This window comes from Mustela erminea, chromosome 9 (assembly GCF_009829155.1).
Source record: "Mustela erminea isolate mMusErm1 chromosome 9, mMusErm1.Pri, whole genome shotgun sequence".
Classification (NCBI taxonomy): domain Eukaryota; kingdom Metazoa; phylum Chordata; class Mammalia; order Carnivora; family Mustelidae; genus Mustela; species Mustela erminea.
In genome coordinates, this window is record NC_045622.1 from 106697351 (window position 1) to 106722935 (window position 25585).

The window sequence follows — 25585 nt, forward strand, 5'->3', positions numbered from 1 at the left end:
CACAAGGGGGGGGGGGGGACAGAGAGAGGCAGAAAGAGAGTGAGAGAGGCAGTACCAGAGGGGGTGAGGGGGTACAGGCAGAACCAGAGGAAGGGTCGGGGCAGGGAGTCACTGCAAGGGGGGGAGAGAATTTGGTTTCTTTTTTTTCTTCTTGCCGGAAAAAAAAAAGGAAAAGGAGAAGCATGAGGCCGGGAAGGCTGCTTTTTCCTTTTTCTTTTTTTCTTTTTTTTTTTCCTTCCGGGAGGCGGAGAGAAAAAAAAACAGTCAACGAGAAAAAACGATTCGGATGGAAGAGAAAATAAAACACGACACAAAAATCAAAGCCACCTGGAGAGAGAGAGAGTGTCCTGTTAGCGCGGGATTAAGTGGACAGGGGGGACGTCCAACCCCACCCCACCTCCACCCCGCGACCTCACCCCTGTGAGCCTGGCACAGCAGGTGGAGGCGGGCATGGGGGCCTGGGTCTAGAAGGACTCCTCCACCAAAGTGGGCTTTGCAAAGGCTTCTGTCCAGCCTCAGTCCTCTCAGATGCCCACCTCCCCAACAACCTCCACACTGATCGCTGCGCTCCTGGACTCTACAAGGAAAGCGAGGCCCAGGAGGACAACGTTAGAGCAGAAGCAGATCAGAGATGGGAAAAGCTGGAGCAGAGGGCTTGAGCTTGGGTCCTTCCACAAGCAGAGCTAGGAGACTGGGGCCCGCACTCGGGGACAGCCAAGGCCTGTGGGCAGGAGGTCTGGCTCTCTGAGAGGTCAAAATTACTCTGCGGACCCCTTTTCTCTGGCCCAGCCCTCCCTGAGATGAGCCAGAAGCTGAATTTTGAAAATGGAAAACAGAAGTTCCAGCTCCAAGACTCAAGGCAAGATGGGCTGGGACTTTTTTCCACCATGACCTCGGCCCCTTGGAAAAGCCTCATCAGCCCTGACCTGGGTCTTCCTAAACCTTAGGCGGGAAAGAGTCTGGCCAAGTGGACCAGCACCCTAGTCCTGGGAAGGCACCCGCCACGGAAAGCCCTCCCCCCACCCCGAACTGAGGCTGGCAGCCCCAGGTCTCACAGCGAAGCCGAAGCCCCAGGCCTCCTTGACCCGACCAGCCAGGCCCTCCCTCTCCCAGGCCCCTGCATCCCAGGTCTCTAGCCAAAAGTGCAGGGAAGGAAGAGTCCTTGGAAACCTGGAAGCCATCCCAGTGCTATGGCAGTGAGAGGGTGGCCCTCGGGACAAAAAGTCAGGCCAGAGTGGGATTATCAAGGTAAAGATCTCCAGGGGCCAGGAAGGGAGTGGCCAGGGGTCAAAGGCCTGGACCCTGTGGAAAATGTGGGCAGAGGTTCACATCACCCCCCCCCCCCGCCCCGTCTCCTCTCTCTGGGGAAAGGCATGCATCTCCCCCAACCTCTGCAGCTCAGGCCGGCCCTTCCTGCATCGAAAGGGCTGCATCAGGAGAGAACAGTTCTTGGGAAGACAAAGGTTTTAGCCACAGAAGTGGGGAGGACCCAGCATTTGGACTGAGTCTTATTCTTGGCTCTGAGTGCCCCCCATGAACTTTCCCCAAGGTCTCCCAGCATTTTCTTCCAAACCCCCTAAACCCAGGAGCCAGACCCAACTCTTCCAGGCAGAAATAGCCTTGCCTGTGGCCTCCCATCCTTGGAAATCCAGGCCCAGGGGCTAGAGGCCCTAGGACGGGCCCTCTGTCCCCCCTGTAGGCCTGTGTGGCTGTGTGGGGTAGGGACGGAGCCAAGTCTCTCCCCTCACAGACCCTTCCACTGCCCAGCTCCCAGGCAGCCTCATTAGCATGCGGCACTTTCCCTCCGTCACCACGGCAACCAGCTGCTCAGCTCCCTCAGGCGTGACAGCACCAGCCATCTTGGGGAAGGGGAGGCCGGTTCCCTGCCCTGTCTACCCCCTGGCTCCAGCCAGCCTGGCCTGCGGGTGCACCCCCCTAAAGCCTACATCTCCTCAGCCCCCGCCCCCCTCCCCCAGGCCTGAAATCTCGGCTCCTTCCTCGTGCCCAGTGGGCCGGGGTGAGCGCTCCCCACGTCCACCTGTGGCGTTGGCCCCTCCTCCCACCCCAAGAGGCCGGCCGTGATGGATGGCATTACCAAGGGCCCTTTCCTAGGACACTTTATCTGGCTGCTTCTGGGTCTTCTCTCCCTGTTACCAGAGGCTGGGGAGGACCGAGGAGGGGCTGTCAGGGGCTGGGGAGCTGGTTGGCCGGGTTCCTGGGAGAAGGCCAGGATGAGGGCACAGCATTGAGGGACAGGAAAAGAGGGTGAAGGCGGCACAGAGGACTCTAAGATCTCAGCGGCCGAGTCCAGAGCACTGCGCCCCAGAGGAGGCCCCAGCCCACCCCAGCCCCCCAAAACCACTCCCAGTCTCACTCCCTGCCCTTCTACCAGAAGCCCAAGATGACCCAAGAAGAAAGAGGGCGACAGGGGACAAGACTGAGAGACACACAAGCAGACACATCGCAGAGAGACACACAGATTCGTCACACCCCTGGGTGTGTTACACACACACTGACACGCAGACACACACACTGCCCCTTCCAAACCAGCAGGCCAGCATGCCGCCCCCAAGAAATGGGTCCGTGGCATCCAAAGGGGCTCATTCCCCACTTGTCCCCAGCCCCAGCTTCCCTTCTTGTCCCTGTCTATCCTGCTTGCTTGGGAAAGAACTGACGGTCCCTCTCCTGTCCCCTCCTGGCTCAGTCCCCTTTCCCCAGCGCCCTCCTGCTTTCTTCTTTGGCCTGGCTGTTTCCCCTCCCTGAGTTCTCTCCTTTCTGTGCCTCCCTCCACTTCGTCTTCCTGCCTCTACTTACCCCCTCGTTCCCGCCACCTCTCTGCCCCTGTCTTCCTCCCCACGAGCCTCCCCCTTCTGGCTCGTTCCCCTCCCCTCTCTCCCTTTGTTCCGGAGGAGACATGACATCAAGAGCAAGTAAAAGTCACATCAGCACTAAATCTTATCTCCAGCCCTCAGACGGCTGCGTCCACACGACACACAGACTCCCTCTCTCACGCACGCGGAGGTAAACACTGACACACAGAGAGGCAGACACAGACGCAGACGCGCCTACAGAGACACACAGCCATGCGGACCACGCCACAGATGACACGAGGACAGGCGTACACGCACCTACACACACACGCTCAGGCACGAGCACAAGAGCATAGAGGGACAGACGTGCACAAAGGCACACGGGCAACCAAGCAGCCGAGCCCAAGGGGCACATGTGCACACAGCTACACGCAGTCTCTCTCTCTCTCTCTCTCTCTCTCTCTCTCTTGCACACACAAACACACACACACACACACACACACACACAGATGGGTGCCTGCCCGCCGGGACTGGGGAAACGAAGCTACTCAGGGAAAAGAGACATCAGTAAGAGACAAGCCAAACCATGGACGCCACAAGGAAAAATGGATTCCAGCCCACACTCTGGCTGAAAGCCCTCCCCTTCTTTCCCAGCCAGGACTCCCCCATCCTGAGTGCTGTCCCCCTACCCCTGCCCTGCCAGGGCCCAGGCCCAGGGAGCTTCCAGCCCGAGTAGAGTCGCAGCATCGCGCGGCATCCCTCCCACTCCTGCCCTCTTCCTGCTTCTCCAGGAAAAGAACATGGGACAGGTTTGGGGGCCGGATCCCACCTCCCGCCCGCCTCGCTGCCTGCCTTCCTCCTGGTGGCCGCGTGAGCTGCCCTGCCACCCAGGCCCCACACCTGCCCAGCCCACCGAGTCTTCCCGTCTCCCGTGCACCCCAGAGGAGGGCAAGGAGCAGGGCACACCGTGACGTGAGAGGGGACGGTTCAGAGACTGACAGGAGCCCCGAGAGAGCCTGGGGAAAGACAGAAACAGAGAAAGAGACCCAGAGATGGAGCCCTGGAGAAAAGAAAGGTTAAGACAGAAACCAGAGAGAGTGGGAGAGAGCGAGAGAAAGAGAAAGGAAAGGCAGACGAAACAGGACAGGGGAGGAATGGACAGAGGAACTCCAAAGAGGGGCAGCCTCCGGGCCTAGCGCTGGCCCTTGGCCGGGGCCCAGAGAAGAAGCAGACCGCCCCTGCCGTCCAGCCCAGGTGTCCGTGAGAGCGGAGAAGCTGCCACCCACCTACACCCACGGACCTGGGGACACGGCCCCCCACCCTCTGCCTGCCTCCTCCAGACTCAGAGCGGACCCCACCCAAGCAGCCCCAAGACCCCCAGCTGCATGGCCCTCGTAAGCTCCCCCGGCTGGGCTGGCCAAGAGTGTCTCCTCACTCCCTTCTGGGCACTTAAGCTCCTCCAGCCCCACCCCTTCGTCCTTGCCGCGTCTCCTCCCTAAAGAAGAGGACATGCCGGACGGTGCACCGGCCCACGGGAAGGCCTGCTCTCTGCCCGGCAGCTCTCCCCAGCAAACCGATAAAGAAGAGGCGAGAAGTGGGGCCGAGGCAGCCAAGAGGACCCCCAGACATCCTTCCCCTAGGGGATCCCCAAACATGGGCAGGAGAGGGAGCCCTCCGGGGGCCAACGACACCCCCTCACAGAGGACCCTGCGGTGATTGACCACCGCCCCAAAGACAAGAAAGCATCACTCACCTTCCATGGGGTGCTCCTCTGTAGGCCGGCGAGGTTCAGGAAAAGGAAAGGCAGAGAGAGAGAAGAAAGGAGGGCTGGTTAGTGGGGGTACCAAGGACAGAGCTCCCAGGGGCGTGAGGAGTTCAAGGTCCCTGAGCCCCACCCAGGCTGAAAGGGCACAGAGACGGAGCGGCCATCTGAGTCAAGGCCTCACACACGGGTCACTCAGTCCAGGAGGCCCCACATCTCATGTTACATTTCAGGAAACTGAGGCCCAGGGGAGGGAAGTGACCCTCAAGGTCACACAGAGACTCGGGAGGCAGAGCCTGGAGTGGCAGGCAGGCCGGCTTGCCTCTCTCCCGGGCACGCTCCTCCCCTTCATTCCACGGTGCCTCGGAGACAGATGGGGACACGCTCACACAGGGCTTACCCGAGACACACTCACACTCGGTGACACACTGACACACATAGGCGCTCAGCGATCCGGAGACACGTGTCATCTCTCACGCAACCCACACTCGAAGCCTTTGCACACACGGATGCCACCACCCCCTCCCCGCAACACCCCACCCCCAGGGGAGAAAAGTCACCCACACACAGTCAGAAGGTCAGAAAGCCCAGTTCTGCCTCAAAGTGCCACGTGATTCCTATCCTATCCCAGTCGCTGGACCTCTCTGAGCCACCTGTCCCTCCTCTGTAAAAATGAGGCAGGCGGACTCGAATGTTTCCAAGGCCCCTCTGGCTCCGGTTCTGTGATTCTAGGGACAAGCAGCTGGGGGAGGTGATCAGAACACAGTGGGCCACACCGGACCGGTCCCTAAGTCCCACCGCAGCCTCTGGGTCGCCAGCCCTCACCTAGGGGCTCTGCCTGGGCCTGGGTCTTGACCCCAGTGGATCAAGAGAGGTTGGAGACAGCTCCTTCGAAGCAGCGACAGCAGCCCAGGCAGGCCGAGCTCTAGTCTGCCCGGGCTGAGGCTGGGTCACCCCCTTCCCTGAACATTTCTCACGCACCCACCTCCTGGGAGACTTCGGAGGAAGCAACAGGTGGCAGAGAAAAAGCGCAGCCTACAAACGCACAGACCCGATGGGGAAACACACACACACGCACACGCATGCACACGCACATGGGCCTGCAGGCCACAGGACACACACACACAGCTGCTGGGAGCACACGCCCTCCCACAGGCCTGCACTGTCCCCGGCCTCCGGCGTCATTTTGTGTCATTTGTTCAGCGGCTCTTAGGGGGTTAGGTCTCTCCAAAAACACATATGCTGTCATTTATCAGACCTTATCCCACCTCCTTAATACACACGCGGGGGCTGAATGCAGAATCAATACCCACACGGTGATCTAAGAGCTAATATTAGATGTGTCCACCGCCACCACGCCCAGCTCTCCCTCCGCCCGCTGAGGACTCTGTGATGAACACAGCCCCCTTTTTGTCTGTCTGTCGACCGTCTATCTGCATTTCACACAAGCCTTTACCTATCTGCGCGTGTTACACACACAGAACTGCTTCCACCGGCCAGATGCACCCCCCCAAAACTGTGTCTACACAGTGTTCTTAAATAAACTGGATTGCATTGCTTTGAAGGCAGGGGTTGCTATGTGGGCTAGAAAGGGACCCCCAGGAAAATCCCAGGGCTCTCACGAGGAGCCGCGCGTCTGGACCTCTTTGGCCCCGTTTTGTGTAAACGCCCAGGCAGTCAGCGCAATCATCTCTCCAGCACCTGTACAAACAAAGAGGCAGGGTGATGCTCTAGAAAATCCAACATGGCTGGTCTTTCAAAAAGTATTCCCACCTGCCACAAACGTGGGCCGCGCTATACCCACGAAGACACGACAAGCCAGCGAGGTTTGAGGGCTGCGCGAGCCTTGCCTCTCCTGTCTTCCGGGACAAAGCTCCTGGAGACTCACTGACCTCGCCTTCTGTGTGGCTCTTTGCTTTCTGCTGATTCACCTGCCATCACAGACCCTTCCGGGCTGGGTCCTATGCCCTCACACTCCTTCCTTCTCCCTGCCCTCCTTGGCGATAGCTCACTTCCGAGGCTTAAGGACTCCCCAGCCTGTGTTTGTAGACTGGGCTTCTCCCCTGGGTACCCGTGGTGGGTCCCTGTCTGCCTGCGCAGCGATTACTCAGCTCCCTGACACCCAAAGTCCACCACGAAAGCCACGTTTCTCTCCACCCTCGCAACCAAAGGCCCGTTGCCCTGCATTTGGCAAAGGCATTGTTGGTTGCATTCAACCAATGCTTCTCAAGCCCCCGCGAGGTGCCCCCAACTCAGCCAAGCTAGAGATATCGCTAATTAGCCAAGTGGCGGACATCCTACCGCCGGCCGTCAGCAGGGGGCTCACACATTACCCTCCAGCAACCTCAGGAGATTGGTGGTGTTACCTGCTTCCTGGGGGCAGGGAAGGGGACTGGCCCAGCAGCACAGAATCACCTCTGACTTTGACCACTGTGCTCCTGGGTCATCCTAGACCACCCTTCCCCTCCGGTTTCCTCCAAGAGCCTCCTGCTCGTTGGTCCCCTGCCTATCCCCAACTAGGCTCTCATGGCCCAGGGGCCAGATACACCTGATGAAATACTGCTGTGATCAACACACATGCACACACACATGCACACACACATGCACACACACAGAGGCACATGTGCACCTGCATACACACTCGGAACTTTTCAGTGGCTCAAACCTCTCTTCTCTGTTCTCAATCTATGTCCCCACCTGTCTTCAGAGGAGTTTTACCTGGGCTTCTCGCCCCCAACGTGCCCAAGATGGACCTCCTAACCCTTCCCTCTCCTCCTACCTGCTCTCCCTGGTCAACGTAGGCAACCAGAAATCAGCCTTGTTCTTTTTTTTTTTTTTTCATACCAATCACCAGGTCCTGTCAATTCCACCTTCTAAACCCCTAAAAACTAAACACAACTCCTAGAAATGTTTTTCATCCTTCCATCCCTCCCCCACCATGGCCCCAAAGCCAGACCCTTCTCAGATCCTCTCCCCGGAACATTAATAAGCCTCTTCAATGATCTCCCCCCACAACAGTCTTTTCCCCTACAATCCTTAGTCCATACACCACTAAAGCGGTCCAACCAAGTCACAACCCTGCTGAAAACCCTTCAAGATTTCCCAGGACACTCCTCCAGGATACAGTCTGATCTTCTCAAGCAAGTCCATTGGAAATTCGGCCATGCCTCCCTCCAACCTCCTTTCCTGGGACACTCCGGGTTCTAGCCACACCCAAAGGCTGTCCGTTTCCCTACTGTCCCACATTTCTGTACGTACTGTTCCCTTGGCTTGAAAGACCCTTCCCTAGTCCCACTCTTCCCACCCTTAGCTCCCTGAGAAAGCCAGCTCTTGTTTTAAGACCAGGTCAGTATACCTCTGTGTTCCCAACTGGCCTCACAGGCAGGGCTAACCGCCCCTCCTCTGTGCCTGCTCTCAATATGTACATTGTATCATTATTTCACTTTATTGTATCTCCAAGGCGAATTACGTTTCCATCTCTGCTTCCTGGCTGGACTGTGTGATATCCAAAAGCAAGGACAATGTCTCATTCATCTCTACCTCCAGCTGCTTGCACAGTTCCTGGCTCAGAAAAAGGCATGCTTATGTTTGTTGAATGAATAATCAAAAACACTTCTTACATACTGAGTACTTCAAGGGTGCCGGGCTCTTTCCATGCACTGTTCCCATCTCTCGCCACTATTGCCTTGTCAAGGGATGCTGCCATCACTCTCTCGCAGAGACGGGGAAACTGAGCCTCCTAAAGCAGGAGAAACTTGACCCGTGTCACACTGCCAGTGAGGGGACAGAGTCAAAATCTGAACCCGAATCTGTCTGGCTTTAAAACTTCCCATGATCCACATTCTTGGCTGGAAGTCAAGACTTTTAGAAGCTGACCTGACTCTACAGTTCTGATCTTATCTCCCCCAAAGTACAACCATCTTGGTCTCCTCACACGCACCCCAACACACCCAACTCCCATCTCCTAGACCTCGCGTTTAGGCTGTTTTCCAGGAGGGAAAGCCCTGCCCGTTCGTTCCTTTCCACCTCCACTAATCTCACTCAGTCCTCGTTCAAGATCTAGCCAAGTCCCGCCTCCTTCTTGCAACCTTCTCTGATCACTAGGATTGATGATCAGAGTCGCCTTTATGGATCATTTAGAACAGTGCCTAGGGGCGCCTGGGTGGCTCAGTGGGTTAAAGCCTCTGCCTTCGGCTCAGGTCGTGATCCCAGTGTCCTGGGATCGAGCCCCACACGGGGCTCTCTGCTCAGCGGGGAGCCTGCTTCCTCCTCTCTCTCTGCCTGCTTCTCTGCCTACTTGTGATCTCTGTCTGTCAAATAAATAAATAAAATCTTAAAAAAAAAAAAAACAGTGCCTAGCCCATTGTAAAGGATTTCCATATAGCTCATTGTGTCCTTGTAACGACATCATAATCTCCATGTTACAGACCAGGACATTGAAGAGCAAAGTGATTAAGTAAATTACCCAAGCTGACACACACAGCAAGTAGAAAACTTGGATTAGACCTCGGGCCCCCCTTGCTCTTAACCACTCCACCAGCCACTCCCTGAACCACTCTCTTGAGCCCGGAGCCATCTCTCTCGCAGCAGAAACTGTCAGGCCCACAGGCATCGGATATTAACAGCTGACATAGTGGTTCCACATACGTGACCTCATTTACTCAACTTTCACACACAGAAGTCTTATCTGCCCCACCAGTGGGCGGAGCTGGTATTGTCTTGCCTAACGTGAACTCGGGATTCCAACAGACTAGACTCATTATCAAGGACAGTAAGAAAGACCAGAACAAAAGAAAAGAAAAAGTTCTGAGCGGCCACAATGAACATCATTGATGGTGATGCATTAAAAACTATTATATAGGGGTGCCTGGGTGGCTCAGTGGGTTAAAGCCTCTGCCTTCAGCTCAGGTCATGATCCCAGAGCCCTGGGATCGAGCCCTGCATTGGGCTCTCTGCTCAGCAGGGAGCCTGATTCCCTTCCTCTCTCTGCCTGCCTCTCTGCCTACTTGTGATCTCTATCTGTCAAATAAATAAATAAACTCTTAAAAAAAAAAAAAAACCCTATTATATCCTCTTAGGAGAACCTCTCAGACCTTACCCAGAACCCACTTACCGGTGGTGACCCACAACCCCAACACACTTGGGAATGCTGATTTCCAAGTTCACTAATGCGAGGAGATGTAGGCTGCCGCATGACAACCCTTCCTAAGGACGGAGGTGGAAAAACTCGGGAAAAGCTAATCTAAGAACTATCCAAATACAGCAGTCAGGCATCATTTCAGGCAGGGACAAACCTCAGTGAAGGAACCACAGTATGACAGTCCAACACCTAAGGGGAATCACGACATCCTGAGTCATCCGGAAAAGGTTAAATCACTTTCCAAATATTGTGCTCGGGGAGGCAGAGAGGTGTGCGACATATCTCGGGAAGATTTCCGTCTGAAATGCTTTCAGTGTTGGTGAGTTGTGGATTTTAATGGGATAATGCTCCACTTTCCAGGGTGAGTTTCTCCCCCAGGGCCCCGGAAGACTGAGATTTTACTGATCGATTTCCACTGCCCTCTCTCGGCGTTGGGACAGCTGCTGGCACACACGGCAACACCCAAGGCACAGCAAACGCTCACTAGCTGTGAGGCCCCAGGCTCTCCCCCGCTTGACTGTGTGATCTGGTCTCTTTTTGTTCTAACTGCCCCTTCATAATGTCTGCAGCCACTCCTCTCCACCTGTGGGCTCCTATGAAGTCTCCTCACCTTCTCCTTGGCCACCTCCTCTGATTCCAGAACTACAAACATTCTCTCTCTCCACGCACACCCCCGTGGCACCCAGGTCTCCATCCACAGCCCCGCCTTCAATGCAAAGCTCTGGTCTCACCTTTCCAACAGCCTGGGTGTCTCTGTCTAAGAACACCAAGGGACACCGCAGTTCAACACGTGCACGATCTGGGGCCCAAGGCTGCTCCTCTCCCACGGCCCCCCTTTTCCCTTCACCCCTCCGCTGCCACCACCGTCCTTCCAAGCAAACCTGAAACCACATCCCCTCTGAGTCCCAGAGCTTCCATCCCAGCAACAGCTCCCAAGCACCTGCTCCTCCTGCTGTCCCAAAGGCCACCACCCTTCCTCGCCACTCCCCAAGCCCAGCAAGATGTGGGGGCCCCAAATCTCTCTCCTGAACTGTCTCCCAACTGACTTCTCCACTGCATAACTCTGCCACCCATAATCCTTCTACAGTAGACTCCCAGCTTCTGATATATAGCTTTTATTCATATATCTGCTCAAAACTGTGGACCCTTGGGGCACCTGGGTGACTCAGTGGGTTAAGCTTCTGCCTTCGGCTCAGGTCATGATCTCAGGGTCCTGCGATTGAGCCCCTCATAGGGCTCTCTGCTCAGCAGGGAGCCTGCTTCCCTTCCTCTCTCTCTGCCTGCCTCTCTGCCTACTTACAATCTCTGTCTGTCAAATAAATAAATAAAATATTTTTTAAAAAAACTGTGGCGGCTTAGTGGCTACATTTGCCCATACTTGGGACACAGCATCCAACAAATGTTGGTTGAATGATTTAAGTCAAAACTCCAAGACCTGGCTTCGGCCCGCTGCTCCTGTGTTAGATTGCTCTAGTTTCCTTATATTCTTGGAGTCCCCTCTATGGACGGGCCGTACATGTCCCTCCCTCCCATGCCTTGGCTCCCACCAGTGCCTGTGCATGAAGTGGCGCCCTCAAACCAAGCTTACTCATCCACGGTCAAGGTCAATCCTCAAAAGCATGCCTTTTATTACCAATCCCCGCCAACTTGTAAAGCTATCGCCTTCCTTGCAACACCGGTAGCACCCTGCTGGTAATAGTAACTACCAACTATTCACCACTTTTCATGTATCAGACATTCATTTAGTTCCCACGACAGACCTGCGAGACAAGCCTGCTTATCTCCATTTACAGGTAAGGAAAAATGCGTTTGAAGGTTAGGCACTCACCTGATGGCTTGGGCCTGGTGAGGGCAGAAGGTCAGGTTGAAGTGCAGACCTGACACTCAGGAGTCTGTGTTTTGACCACTGAGCTGCACCATCTTGCTGCATCTCTTTGGGGCGTATACCACACTATTTTTTTTTTTTGAAGATTTTATTTATTTATTTGTCAGGGACAGGGGAAGCAAGCACAAGCAGGGGAAACATTGGGCAGAGGGAGAAGCAGGCTCCCCGTTGAACAAGGAGCCCAACGTGGGGCCCCATCCCAGGACCCTGGAACCGTGACCTAGGCTGAAGGCAGACACTTAACCAACTGAGCAGCCCAGGCATCCCGATACCACACGATTTTGTGCCTTGTTCTTTTCCTGGTGTTTATTGAGCATTTTCTATGTGCCAGACACTATTCTAAGCACTTGACATGAATTAGCTGATTTAGCTCCCATAACTCTGTAAGGTAGACACTATTATTGCCTCCATTTTCCAGAAAAGAAAACCAGGGCAGAGAGAGCTAAAGTCCAAGGTCACTGACCCAGGCAGGGCTACATAATCCATGCTCTTTCCCACGCACTGGACTGCTTTTTTATCGGCTTCCCCGAGTAAACAGTCACCACCCAGAGCAGCATCTTATTCATTTCTTTTTTTTTTTTTCATCTTATTCATTTCTGACCCTCCCCCTTAGCCCTCAACACGAGGCCTCACACAAAGGAGGCCTTGATAACTACTTACTGAATTCAGTCAGCGACCACCATAAGAGAGACACACATAAATAAATGGGCATCTACCTCTCTGTCTCCTGGCTTCATTCTTCTCTCCCAAGCTACGTGTACCCCTGCCACTCCGTCCCACACGCGTGTGCCCCCATTCCACTTGAGGGTGGGGGGAAATCCCATGCAAATCCCTGCCCGGTGCCCCGTGGACTTCAGCCTGGCTTTGACAGATTATCAGCACTGGGTCCACACGCTCAGTCGCTCAGTCTCTCCAACTTGGCTCTCTCTTCAATTACCTGTGGCCAGACAACTCTCCTTCCCCCCCGCCCCAGAGAAAAAAGAAGCACATTTCCTAACAGGGAGGTTCTCAGTCAATGGGTAGGCCCAGACCCAGGAAGGCCTGGGTTGGGGGGGTGATTCCAGAGCACCCACAGATCCATATGCACACCAGATGCTGAAGGCAGATTGATATGTCTTGCCTGTAAGGCTAAAAAACTTTTTTTCTAATGTATATTTGATTAACCACAATGGCAAATACAACATCGAAGTCATCTAAAAGCTTTCCTGAATTCATAGTAGCTTTGAGTCGTCCCTTTTCACAACGGACAGATATAAAAATAACTCCTATTTGGAAAGGGTATTATGAATTACTGACATTTTTAAATGCCCACAATCTCAAACAAGCTGAGCCTCCCTCAAAGAAGATAATCACCAAATGACGGTGACTTCAGAGGGAGACGTGGGGACTCTGGGTCTCTCCGCTCTGTCTCAGGGATGAGCAGTCAGGCCTGTTCCCCTTAAAGTCTTTCTCCTCAACCCCCAAGCCCAAGGGTGGGAGTTTGCACTCCCCTCCTCGGCTGGACGGGAATGTACCAGAAGTGTAGCGAGCACAAGATATTACAAAAGCTGCCCAGCAAATAGGAACAAATATAAGGAGAGGGAATGAGGTCATGGGGCGGGGAGACGGATGCAAATCAGCAGGGCCGTCCCGGTGTCTGTCACCTACGGACACGGGCAGTGTTTACCACCCCGCGCCCACCCACAGCACATATCTGAAAAATATTCATTTTCAGATACCCATTCAGCCTCACCCAAGCCTTCATTTTCCCCAATACTTATTAATATCTCTTAATTCATCCTGCAAATTTTTTATTAAACACCCACTAAGTGCCTGGTACTATAATTAGGTACAAGGAATACGGGGAGGCATATCCCCGCCCCTTTATCGCAGACAACGCGCCGCCCCTCCCTCAAGAGCTCCCAACACACACACACACACACACGCTCAGAGACAACCCTGCCCTGACCAGCTATCTGACACCCACCTAATGCCCCCTTTCCCTCTTCTTCATGATTCTCATACACACACACACACACATACACACACACACATACACAACGGGTCAAATAAGCAGCTGTCTCTCCCAGCTCCAACACAGTTAACACAAACATTCATCTCATTCACACCCAACACACACATATGATACACACACTGTCCCTCCCACACACAGGTACTCCAACACACCTCAGACACACAACCGCACAACCCGTATTCAGAAGCACACACCTTATTTGGCTCACTGGGAGCCTCTGGCCAGTAAATCCTTTTGGGGACTGGACACAAGGGTCTGACTGACCAATGTGCCTCTGGCTGTATCTTCCAAACACTCAGGCCCGATTCTGCCAGTGAGCCCAAGGACCGGCTACTACAACCTCTCCATAGCTCGAATTCCCTTTCCGTCAAGTTAGATGGGTGGTTCAACTGGGGTTTTTTTTAAGATTTTATTTATTTATTTGACAGAAAGAGATCACAAGTAGACAGAGAGGCAGGCAGAGAGAGACAGGGAAACAGGCTCCCTGCTGAGCAAGAGCCGGATGCAAGGCTCAATCCCAGGACCCTGAGATCATGACCTGAGCCGAAGGCAGAGGCTTAACCCACTGAGCCACCCAGGTGCCCCTTCATTCTGTTTTCTTAGAAAGACTTGGAGGGGAAAGGTCATGGAGATCAGAGAATCAAATTCAAAGTCATGGAAAGAAAGATTTCTTATGGAGTTCCAGGCTCTTACTGAGGTCTCGCATTAAGATACATGCAGGCGGGTACTCTTTTGTGTACTGGTTACTCTCCTGGGCCCTGCAGCTCCTGTCTGTAAACCCCACTCTAGTTAAGCAGACCATTCACACGTAATACACACTGCCAGACTTCCAGCCTCTGTGTGCAGCCGAACACACACAGACACACATTTTCACAGTTTAGAGAGCACCTGCATTCCTTGGAGAAAAGGCGAGAAGGTGTCAGGTTAACTTAATACACACAGTTCCTGAAGATACAGTCCACCACCTTATGCAAATAACCCCAAAAAAGCAATTCAAACAGTTTCCTTAAGGATTCCTCTACCACAACCATGGATACACAGTCAAAATACAGCGCATCCCAAACCCAGGGCCACACGGCAGCCTCGGCTCCTCCCATGGCTGCGCACATGCTGACAGCCAGGAGGACACCCATCCCCAAAACAGTCCCACTGCCGCACTAGTTTGAGGGCACACACACACACACACACACACTCCCCAAAAGTCTCCACCTCTCCGGGGAGGGGGCAGACAGACACACACACACAGTGGCTAGGTGGCCAACAGCTTCTAGGGGTCTGGGGCAGAGGAAAGCATGCCTGCCGCCACAGACCAGGGTCAAAGGAGATGCCCATCCTAGTCCCCAAACTGATGGGGAACGTCTCCTCCACCGCCCCGCCAGACCAAGGTACAACAGGTGCCTTCAAGTCCCTCCTTCCCTGTCCCCCTGAACCACAGCCCTCAGGGACCAGGACCGGCGCCACCCCCACGACCTGTCCCCTCATCTCACTCAGCTCCTCTCCTCGAAGCTGGGGAGCTGGTGGAAGCTCTCCCTCCCTGAAATCTCCCTTTCCAGGCACAACCTGGCCATCCCCATTGTCCCTCACCTGCCCTCGCTGCGTGCCCTCCTCCCCATGCCCAGGTCCTCTTTGTCCCGTCCAGCCCCGGCCTCACCAGCCATACTTCCCAGGCTTCACTCTCAAATTCTCCGATGGCCCCGGCAGACAGCACCTGCCAGCACCTGCTCCACGGGCCTGGCCCCGGAACGCCTCGCCTCCATAGGCCCCGCCCATACCGGCCCCACCCGCAGCCCTTCCCGTTCCACCCCCCCCCCCCCCGCCCCACCACGGACAGACCCCTCACCGTCCCGACCTGCACAAGACCTGCACAACGCCTAGCCTTCCAGGCTGCACCCACAGTAGATCTCACAGCCCCATAGTCCCCGCCCACAAAAGCCCGCCGGCACCCATCCTGTCGGCACACCCCCTCACACACCCGACCCACAGACCCTCAAGCCCTCGGACCCTCGGGCTCCGGCCAGCCCCTTACAGGACCTCTTACAGATGGCACAGTACTACCCAGAGGCCACGTCAACACAGGTCACTGGCTAGCCACACGCCCCCTCTCCTCAGGACGGTCGTCCTCACCCACCCCTCGCAAGGACACGCCTCGCGACCCCGCGGGCTGGCACGCTCTCACACGTCCTTGGCCGCCGGCAACCCCCAAGGCCATGAGTGACCCTAGGACCCAGCGCGGGCAAGCCCTGGCTCCAGAGCCCAGGCGCCCAGCAGTGGCTCCCCCGGGCTCACCTTCGCTGCAGAACTTGCCGCCGAAGCCTGTGTGGCTGCAGTCGCAGCCCACCTCGCCAGGGGCCAGCACCGTGCAGAGGCCGCCGTTGGCACAGGGGTTGCGCGCGGGCGCACACAGTGGGTCGGCGGCGGCGCCGCGCAGGCCCTGGCTGCCCAGGAGCGCGGGGGGCCTCTCGCCCAGCTTCAGGTTGGCCAGGAGGCCGCGGAAGGGCGGCTCGTACTTGACGGTGCTGAGCGTGAGCGCCGAGAGGCGCACGTCGGGCGGGATGCCGCCCACGAACAGGTCGCTGGCCACCTGCATCTCACGCCTCTTGGAGCGCACCTCGGCCGCGCGGGCCTCGCCGTCCACCGCCAGCGCCGTGCGGCGCGCATCGCGGGTCAGCAGCACCATGTGCCAGCGGTCGTCGGCCACCGGAGTGTCCAGCTGCAGCGTGGCCGGCTCGGCGCACGAGAGTGTGAAGCGTAGCCGCAGGCGCCCGTCCACCAGCAGCAGCTCCAGGAAGTCGCAGTCACCACCGTCGTCCAGGTAGAGCAGCAGAGCGCGCGTGGCGTTGGTGCGCAGGCTGAAGCTGAGCTCGCCACTGCTCGCCGCGCCCGCCCAGCGCGCGTAGCGAGCCCACTGCCCGGGGCCGCCGCCGAACTCCAGGCCGCCGGCGCCCGCAGCCAGCACCAACAGCAGCAGCAGCAGCAACCGCGGCGACCGCGGCCGCCACCGGCTCTCGGCCGCCATGCCTCCGGCGGCCCCGGCCCCGCCCGGCCCCCGGCCCCGCTCAGGCTTCAGAGCCGCGGGCGCATGGGGCGGGGAGGGGGCCGGGCGCCCCCCGCACCGAGCGGGGCTCCCTCTCTGGCTCACAGTGCCATGGGCCCGGCCGTGGGGCGAGGCGCAGAGGCCCAGGTACCGGCTTCCCCCGGCGGCGGAGGTGGCGGCGGCGGCGGCGGCGGCGGCGCCCCTCCCCCACTGCGGGCTCCAACGAAGGATGGGGGAGGGATGCCTGCGGGGGAAACAGAGAGGAAAGGGTTAATGAGGGGTTCGGAAGAGGGGAGAGGGTTAAGGAGGGGATCAGCAGTGCTGACTCCCCCATCACACCAGCAAGCACTCAATTGTTTCCCTTTAGGACTCGAGGAGCCGGCCCTACCCGGAGAGGGTCCCAGAGCAAGAGACACCGCCACCGAAGACCGTAGGACTGGGGGCCCAGCCCTTGCAGAGTTATGGCGCTCATTAAGGTAATTATTAATTTGAGATGTGGACGGGTGGGTAGTAGCATCTTAAAGTCAGATAGGAGCCCAAGTCGGACGCCTTCACCCTCGCCTCCCGTCAGGACCAGGGCCAGTTCCTGTGGGTGAGGCCTGGAGACGCTCCACCAGGTGGCGACCACTCCCGCGCCCCGCCCCCGCCCCTTTCTCTCTGAACCACCCAAGGCCTCGGTGATGCTCCCACCACCAACCATCCAGTCGGGGGCTCTCTCATCAGCTCCTGATGCTGGATAATGAAGCTGCTAAATAATTCATTGGGATTAATTAAATGGCAATTCGTCAATAGGATTATTGGGTAACCTGGATGAGAAGGGGGCAAGGGAAAGAAGCCAACTAGGACCCAGGCACCCAGGCCCCAAACCCTCCCCATCCATGCAAAGACACATGTCTCCAAATGCCCCCAAACAACACTCACCTCTTCCTGGGCCCCAACCCCACTGTTCACCAGCCCAGATCCTTCCAAAACCTAAACGTCTATCGCACTCAACCTCCAGTTCCCAGTCCTCAGCCTCAGGCCCGGCCAGGTACCTGGGTTCTCTTCACCCCTCAGTTCGGCCTCCTCCCCATTCAGGGCTGGGGGAGCCACCAGGAGGCAGGCAGCCTTATTTACATAAAATTGCCTTTCTGAAATGATTACCCTTGTAACGGGCTGTCAGAGAGCAATTTATACCCCACACCGGGGAGGGGAATTTGCATCTCGTTAAACTCCGAGTCGTAATTATTTATATCCAACAACCCTCCTGAATATTGCATTGATTTTATTTTGGGGAGGGAGGAAGGGAAGGAGGTGGGGAGAAGCCTGTGAGTGCAGCAGGGAAGGGCCAAAGTTTAGGAAGAGACAGGGAAAAACTGAAGTTTGAGGGGTGGAAATCACAGGAAGAGTGACAGAGACAGAAGAGTAATGGAGGAGAAAGGAGGCCTGATGGGGAGAAGGGGAAAGAGACCGTAGAGAAAATTAATCCTAACAGCATTTGTCAAGGCCCTGCATATTGAGCCTTTTTACAAATAGCATTTTACTAATCACTCTCAGAAGCCCTGCTATTCCCACTAACCACTGGGGAAGCCCTCATAGAAAGACTAGAGACTAGCCCAAGGTCACACAGCTCGGTCAGCAGAGAACTGGGACTTAGATCCTCATGTGTCAGACTCCAGGCTCCCCACGAAGGACACAAAGTGTGGGGCAGCCTCGGGTGTAGCTCAGGGCAGCGGGAACCCGAACAAGAGAAGAGGGGTGAGGCAGAGGTTCGGGGGGGTGCAGTTCCCTTCTCCATGGGAGAAAGCTGGGGTATGAAGGGAGACAGAGAAAGCTAGGGGACCCCTAAGAAAACAATAGCAGAGGAGTGAGGAGTGAGTCACGGGAGGGCAGGGATGGTTGGAGTGACATGTTTGCCAAAGGAAGAAGGGGCACAGAAAGCCTTAGGAGAACAGCAGGAGAGTCTGGGGAGCCATCCCCAAGAGACCCTCAAACCCCCTTCTCAGGTCCTTCCTTCTGGCTTCTTCTGACTGCTGCCCACCCCCCCATCACCACCACTCCCCAGCCAGACCCACCGGCATCAGTGGGGACTCAAGTGTCCTGCTTCACGGCCCCCGCCAAAGGGCTGCTCCTTCCCAAGCAGGGGACAGAGCAGGCAGACAGCCCCCTCTCCCTGCGAACACTGTCCGGGTTATATATAGCTTTGTCACTGCCTCTCCTCATTGGGTAATGGAGATAATTAACATGCGCGGGCTAATTAGCCAATCAAATTAAATACAGCACCTGCTCCCAGGCTGATTGACGCCCTTACCCCACACACACACACATGCACCCCCACCCTGGCCCAGGGCAGGGGAAGGGGACCCTCGGGCTTGGGGGAAGGGAAAAGCCAAACCCCCTCTTCTCCAGAGGGGGCAGGGAGACCCCCAGCGGAGGCACAGGCCAGAAGACCAGAAAAGTGACTGGTCCTTCCTCTCTCCCTCCCCGTGCAGGGGTCTGTCTCTGACTGGCCCAGCCTCTCTCTGCCTCTCTCCCAACCCCCACCCCCACCTCCGGACACATTTTGGGGAGGGAATTAATTAGCTATCGATTTCCACTAGCAGAGGGAATAGGATTTCGTGCTGCTGTCCACTCGCCCTCAGCTCAGGAGAGGGAGGGAATTAGCTCCCCTGCCCCACCCCGAAACCCAGTCCCCCTGTCATACTCACATCCCCCCCCCTCCAGGGAGCTGGCAGAGGGCTTCTTACTGAAAATGCCTCCGGGGCCGGGTCTCCCTTGTTCGGGAGGCTGGCAGAGCACTGATCCAGTGGAGGTTGGTGAGGAGGCCCCCAGAGGCTGGGCGGTAGACACCTGGGTCCTAGGAGCCAGAAGGAATGTCCCTGGAGGCCAGTGGGGGTGAGGGGAGGTAAAACGCATGAGAGTTCGGGAGGGGATGACTCCACGGGGCGCGTGTGTGCCAGGCTGTAGAGGGAGAGTGTGAGTAGGGAGCGGGTACTGTGCTGAGAGGCAGCTGTGGGGGCAGAGACTGGGCCTGGGCGGTGTCTCCAGGGAGGGGTGAGGGCAGGGTCTGGGAACCAGGGCCCCTCAAGACTCATTACTCATTCTCCCCACAGCCCACAGCTCCACAGCCCAGGCCAGGCTGGCTCAGTGCCGGGCACAGGGGCTGCCGGCCTGGCCAAGAGGAAGCCCCAGTCCTCCCCGGGTCCTCTCTGCAGGGACCCAGAAACCCTTGGGGCAGCTGCAGGCTCGGGAGACAGAGATGACCCCAGAAAGAGGATATGCTAAGCGGACACTTGGGTCCCTTCCACCCCACCCCACCCCACAGTTCCCTGGGAAACCTGCCGCGCCCTCCCTCCCCTCCCCTGGATGAAGCTTCTGCTGACCCAGGCTCCAACCCCCGCTTCCGCCCAGGATGCAGGGGTTTCCTGCAAACCTAGGACCCACTAACCTTCCTCTACTCTTGGCACACGGCTCTCTGGCCTCAGATCTCCTTGCACAACTACATCAAGTAAATGGTTCCCCTGGAGTTGTACAGAGCAACGGCCCCTCCCCCACTGGGAGCCCCCTGCCCCCACCATCCAGGCACTGCTCCCCAAGACCTACTTTTCTTCTCCAATGCCCACTGTCAGTGCCGGGAGAGAGGCCAGAGCAGCCTCGGGATATCCTGTCGGCTGACTGACGTCAGCGCAGTGCACACTGCCAGCCACGGCTGGCCCCCGGCCACTGTTCCTCTGGGGACCTGACCTCTCCCATGTTCCCTGGGACTCTGCACCCAGTCAGCCTCCTAGCACCTCCTACCCACAGATGGCCCCTGGAGCCTGGAGCCGGTGGGGAGGGGAGGCGCGCGGGGGCCGGGGGTGTGGGGTGACTAGGCTCCTCTGAGAGGCCTACTCTCTCACCCACTGAGCCCGCTCCCACAGACTCTTTCTAGGCCTTTCTAGGCTGACAGCCGCCTTCCCATCTCCCACGGCCAGGCCAGTGTCACGTGGGCTGTAACTTCTGGGCTCTCTAGCTGCGTCCAGCGCCTGGCTGGAAACCACACACACTGTCTCATCTCACCCTGTTTCGGCAGTTTGATGGGCCACCCCATCGCCCCAGGCTTCCAGAGCATAGCAAGATAAATCCATTCGCGCAAGTGTGAGTGCAGGTAAGGGGTGGGCAGTTTCCAATGCCTATGGCCTTCCTGCCACCTGGTCCGCTCCACAGGCCACAGGGAAGGAAGTGTTGAGCTCGGAGTCCCCCTTTCTCTGACGGGGACTTCACAGGGGCCACTGCCCTCTTCAGACAACCCAGACTGAGCCTGCCCCCGGGAATGAGAACCACAGAACTCAGAGCTCCTGGAGTTCAACCCTCTTGCTTCTCTGAGGTGGAAACTGAATCCCAGAGAGGGGCAATGACTGACCCGGGGCCACCCAGCTGAGCGAGACTAAAACGAAGGTCCCTGGCCTTCCATTCTAGATGCTTCCCACTGTACCCACTGTTCCAGACCTGGGCCTTCAGCCTGACCAAAAGCCTCAGCTCCCTCCCTGCCCCCCACCTCCCCATGACCATCAGGGCAACCTGAGCGAATAGAGACAAATTCCAGGAGGACAGAGAGTCTGTGCCCACTCTGGCAGAGCCCCTGGCCAGGGGCCTTCTCCCCACACCCACCCACCCCATCTCGGGCCACCTCCATAGCACGCGCGCGCGTGCGCACGCACACACACCTCCAGCCATGGGAATGCCAGCCTCCCTCTGGCTCTCCGCGCCTCACGCCAGCTCCCCTCATGCCAGCTGGGAGTATGACAGCAGGGGCCTCCCCCAGGCGCCAGGGAGGAAAAGCTGGGTTTGCACACATTCTGGTGGCCCCAGAAGGCAGCCCGTGGACAGGTGGGAGAAGTGCGTGTTAGGGGGAGGGAGATTTTGGCTCGAGCTACAGAGAGGCTTGCTGGCAATTTAGAACCTCCAACAGTGGAGTAGGCTGCCTCCGGGGGGGTGGTGGTGAGTTCCCTTTCTGTGGAGGTGTGTGCTCTGAGCAGAATGACTACTGCTCAGAGCGGCTCAGGAGAGGGCCCTGGGATCCTATGGGAGGGGCCATCACACTACTTGAGTCCTAAGGTCCCTTTCAGTCCCAATGTGTTTTTTGGAGGATCCCTTCTCCTCCTTAAAACCACAGGCAGGCTTGGTGGGCCACAAACAGTTCTGATCTCCCTCCTCCGCTCCTTCCTTCCAGCCCTGATGACTTTTTTGGGGAGACTTAGAGCGTGTTGACATCTGGCCTCACCTTAGCAACCGGCAGGAACAAAGCAGTGATCAGAGGCACTCACCCCGGAGCCTGGGTTCAAATACCAGCCCTACCCGTTTCAGGCTGTGTGACTTGGGGCAAATTACTTAGCCCCTCTGGGCCTCAGTTTCCTTACATGTAAAATAACGGTAAGACTGGTGTTGTCCAAATTAAGAGTTAATATATGTATGTAAAGCACTTCATGACAGCGCCTGGCGTAGCCTGGATGTGTTGTGTTAATGATTACATTTAAATCTCATCTCAGCATCTTGCAATTTGCAAAACTCCACGTGTCTCGTGTTTCCTTTGATTCCACCAGGCCCAGTGAGGGAAGCAATCAAGGCAGGGCTTCTCACTCCCCCCTTTTGCAGATGGGGAAACACACTCAGAGAAGGAAAGGGACCCCCCCGCCAAGGTCACAGAGTTTGGAGGTGGCAAAGTTGGGACTCAAATTTTGCTCCCTGGGCCCTCCTCAATTCTATTGGGCACCTCTTCCTGCCTAGGAAGGTGGGACAAGGTCTAAAGACCAGAGGGAGTCCCCCATAGTGGCACCGCCTGAAGTGAACGTCATACACATGGCGGCCCCCTGAGTGGGTCTCTGTGCACGTGGAGAGAAGCATCAGGGGGCTGGGCATAAGAGGCGGCAGCTCAAGGCACACACAACGAGGCTGTTGTCAGGTGTGGGGCTGAGAAGTTGGGTGGGCTGGGGGCGGAGGTCCGTTGGAATGACTCGGCAAAGTGGGGGCTGGGGCACGGGTGCCTAGGAGCCTGGGGGCAGACAGTGGGAGCACTGAGCTCACCTCTATGCCCATCCCTGAGCTGTGCACAGCTGGGAGACACCGACCTGGGTGGGCACACCCCAGTGATGCAGAGGGAACAGATGGTTTCCAGGGGCAGCCTTGTGAGTCAGCAGGAGGTACCTGGGTCAGTTCCTAAAGGTACCCAGGACAGGTGTGTGCACACGCGTGTGTGGAAGGTTACATGATCATGATGGAATCAGTCCCCGCTTGCCGGAGGCTCGCTCCGGTCCTGACAAATACAGGAGGTGAATTTCAGAGTGCTTGGCCCAGAGCCGGGTTCACGGTAGGAACGCGATGCATAAAGTTGTTACCATTATTGCTCCTTATTTGGTCCTTGCAAGAACCCCACAAGATAGGTACAAGGACCCTCCCCATTTTACAGATGAGGAGCGGAGGCTCACTGAGGGGCAGAGCGGAGCCCACATGGCCCCCCAAGAAGGCTTGGTAATGGCTTGGGTGCCACGATGTTGGCTTATCTGTTGAGTGAGTCTCTGAGCCCCACGGGCCTGCCTGCTGGTGTGGATGGGGCCAGGCGGGGAGCCGCCCCGACAGATGGAGCGGCAGGGTGGGTGGCGTGTGAGACACATGGTCTGCGTCCCCCTGGGGGCTGAGCTCAGAGCTGGGAATGAATGGACAGCGTGGCCCCTGTGTCAGGCGGGGGTAGGGCCCCGAGGATTAGTGGAAGGGGTGGGCTGGGAGTTCCTGGGGAAGGCCAGGTGTAGCTGAGTGACAAGGAGGACTCCGGTCCTGATCCGGGATGGGTGGGAGGGCCTGGGGCTTGGGGGGGGGGGGGGCGGTGCTCTCTTTCAAGGAACAAAGATATGCGAGTGAATGAAAGTGGGGGAGAAGCATAGGGGGTGAGCCAGGGCATAAAGGGTGTTAGTGAGCATAAGTATGTGCCAGGGTGCACAAACACGCACACACACACACACACAAAGGCCTGAGGCAAAGTGGCACCATGACCCATGTGATGCTGACTGGAGCAGGGGGGTGTCCAGGAGGGTGTGTCCGGGGGCGAGGGTGTGTAGAGAGGAGCGCAGGTGCGCTGACTCGGCTGTGTCATCCTGGGGAGGTGAATGGTGGGCGGGGGCTGTGTGTGTGTGTGTGTGTGTGTGTGTGTGTGGATGAGGGCTGACAGCGCAGAGCTGGGGCTCTGGGGCCAGGTAGGGGCCAGGCGTGTGTCGTGTACAGGAGCACAGGGCACCTGGGGGAGGTCTCGGAGGCAGGCAGCGAGGTGGCAGTCTCCCCGGTGGGGAGTGTAGGCGGGGTGCTGCCGGGAGGCGTATTGTGTACGCAGGTGTGTGTGCCTGTGTAGGTGTGTGTCTGGGTGGGTGCCGCCGAGTGTATGTATCAGTGTCAGCTTGTCTGTGTCACTGACAAGGGCGGGCAGGAAGGAGCAGCTGGACCTGGGCAGAGACGGAGAGCTGCCCAGAGAGGTCCCTAACAGCACCCCCAGAGCCCAGCCAGCCTCTCAGGAGCCCATAGTATGGATTCAGCCCAAGCGGAGAAGCCAGGACAGGACCTCGACTCCTGGAGAGGGCTCCCCAGCCACCCAGTGACCACTGGCCTCTGCCTGTCTGTCAGTCCCATCCACCCCTGTGGCTCTGAGGACAGGAGGGGTCTGAGAACACTTCCTACAGTGGGAATGAAGGCACCCCCAGCTAGACCCTTCTGCCCTGCCCTCAGGAAGATCCAACCCAGCCTCAGATGCCAGCATCCCCAGGGGCGTCCCTGGAGGCAGGAGGACTTAGGGACTGGAGTGGCCGAAGCACCCCACAAATCCAAAGGCCTCACAATTAACAGACCACCCGACCTCCCTCCACTCTTTCTTCCTTCTGTCTCCTTTCTCTCTTTCTACTTCTCTGGCAGAAGATAGAGAATGCAAAACCCCCAAGCCCCCCAAAACGAATACCCAGACACAAGGCAGGTGGCCAGAGGCAGGGGCAGGAGTGAGTGGGAGGCCATCGCCCACCCCACCCCACCCCACCCCCAACACATACAAAACCAGGGTTGTATGGAAACCCGCAAAGCAGTGGAGAGGACTGGACACCCAAGACCCACCCCCTGAGGCTTATTCCATCCCTCCAGGTCTGGACGACTACCCCTCTCACCTCCAGGCACCAAGGAACAATCGCCTCCCAGCCCTGGCTCGTTCAATGAGGCACCAAATGCCTTCACCCAGGACTCAGGTGGGGGTTAAGAGTAAAGAAGACAACCGCCCTCTGAGAAGCCCATTTCGCCTCCAAGGGCCCATCAAGGGTTCAAGGGCTCACACCCAGCCCAAAGAACCCAGGGCAGATGGCTCCTTCAGCTGGGGGAGAGGCTGGGACATGAGAAATGGTCCCCTTCTCTTTGGGGGTGGGGGAGCCAGCCCAGGGCCCTGCAGCTGCCTCTCCCTGCAGCGCTCTCTGACCATAACCCCGTCGCAGCCCCCAGCGCATTCCACCCCAGCACAGCCCCCTCCTACTGATTTCCCAGTCTCCCTCTCCATCGCCCCCAACCTTCCCCGCAAGCTTCCGCTCCTCTCCCTCAGGCCCCCCCATCTTTCCCGGCTCTCCACCAGCACAGACCCATCTCCTCCTCGAGCATCTTGGCACCTTCCCCTCTGCTCCCTCCCGATAACCTCCTCTCCCCTTGGCTCCCATCCCCCAGTAAAGCCTGGTGCCCCCCAGTATGAAGCCCTTGGCCTGGCCCCTGCTCCTTCCTTGCCTCTCCACTTCTCTCTTTCCCCTCTCCAGCGCCCTCTCCTTCGCCCACCAAGCCCAGTTCCTCACTGGTTCCTCCCCTGCAGACCCTTCAGAGCACAACAGCTTCCCAGCCCCTCTGGACGAACACTGCTTCCAGCCCTTGGGGCTAGCTCAGACTGGGGACCCCCATTCAGAGCCTCCCTCCCAGCCC

The 25585-nt window shown here is 57.4% G+C and overlaps 1 protein-coding gene across 25 annotated transcripts in view; it reads right to left on the reverse strand.

Annotated features, from left to right (window-relative positions):
• Positions 1–25585, reverse strand: part of NRXN2 (neurexin 2) — a 104895-nt gene that overhangs the window by 78763 nt on the left and 547 nt on the right. For 24 of the 25 annotated variants that reach the window (XM_032357718.1, XM_032357721.1, XM_032357720.1 and 21 more), the window contains exons 2-3: positions 15898–16889; positions 4564–4581 (exon numbers count right to left, since the gene is read on the reverse strand). In XM_032357718.1, coding sequence (XP_032213609.1) covers positions 4564–4581; positions 15898–16627 — 748 coding nt within the window. In that variant the 5' untranslated portion in view covers positions 16628–16889. Of the gene's footprint in view, positions 1–55; positions 187–4563; positions 4582–15897; positions 16890–25585 lie in introns of those variants that run through there. The other variant, XM_032357722.1, reaches the window with a different exon arrangement.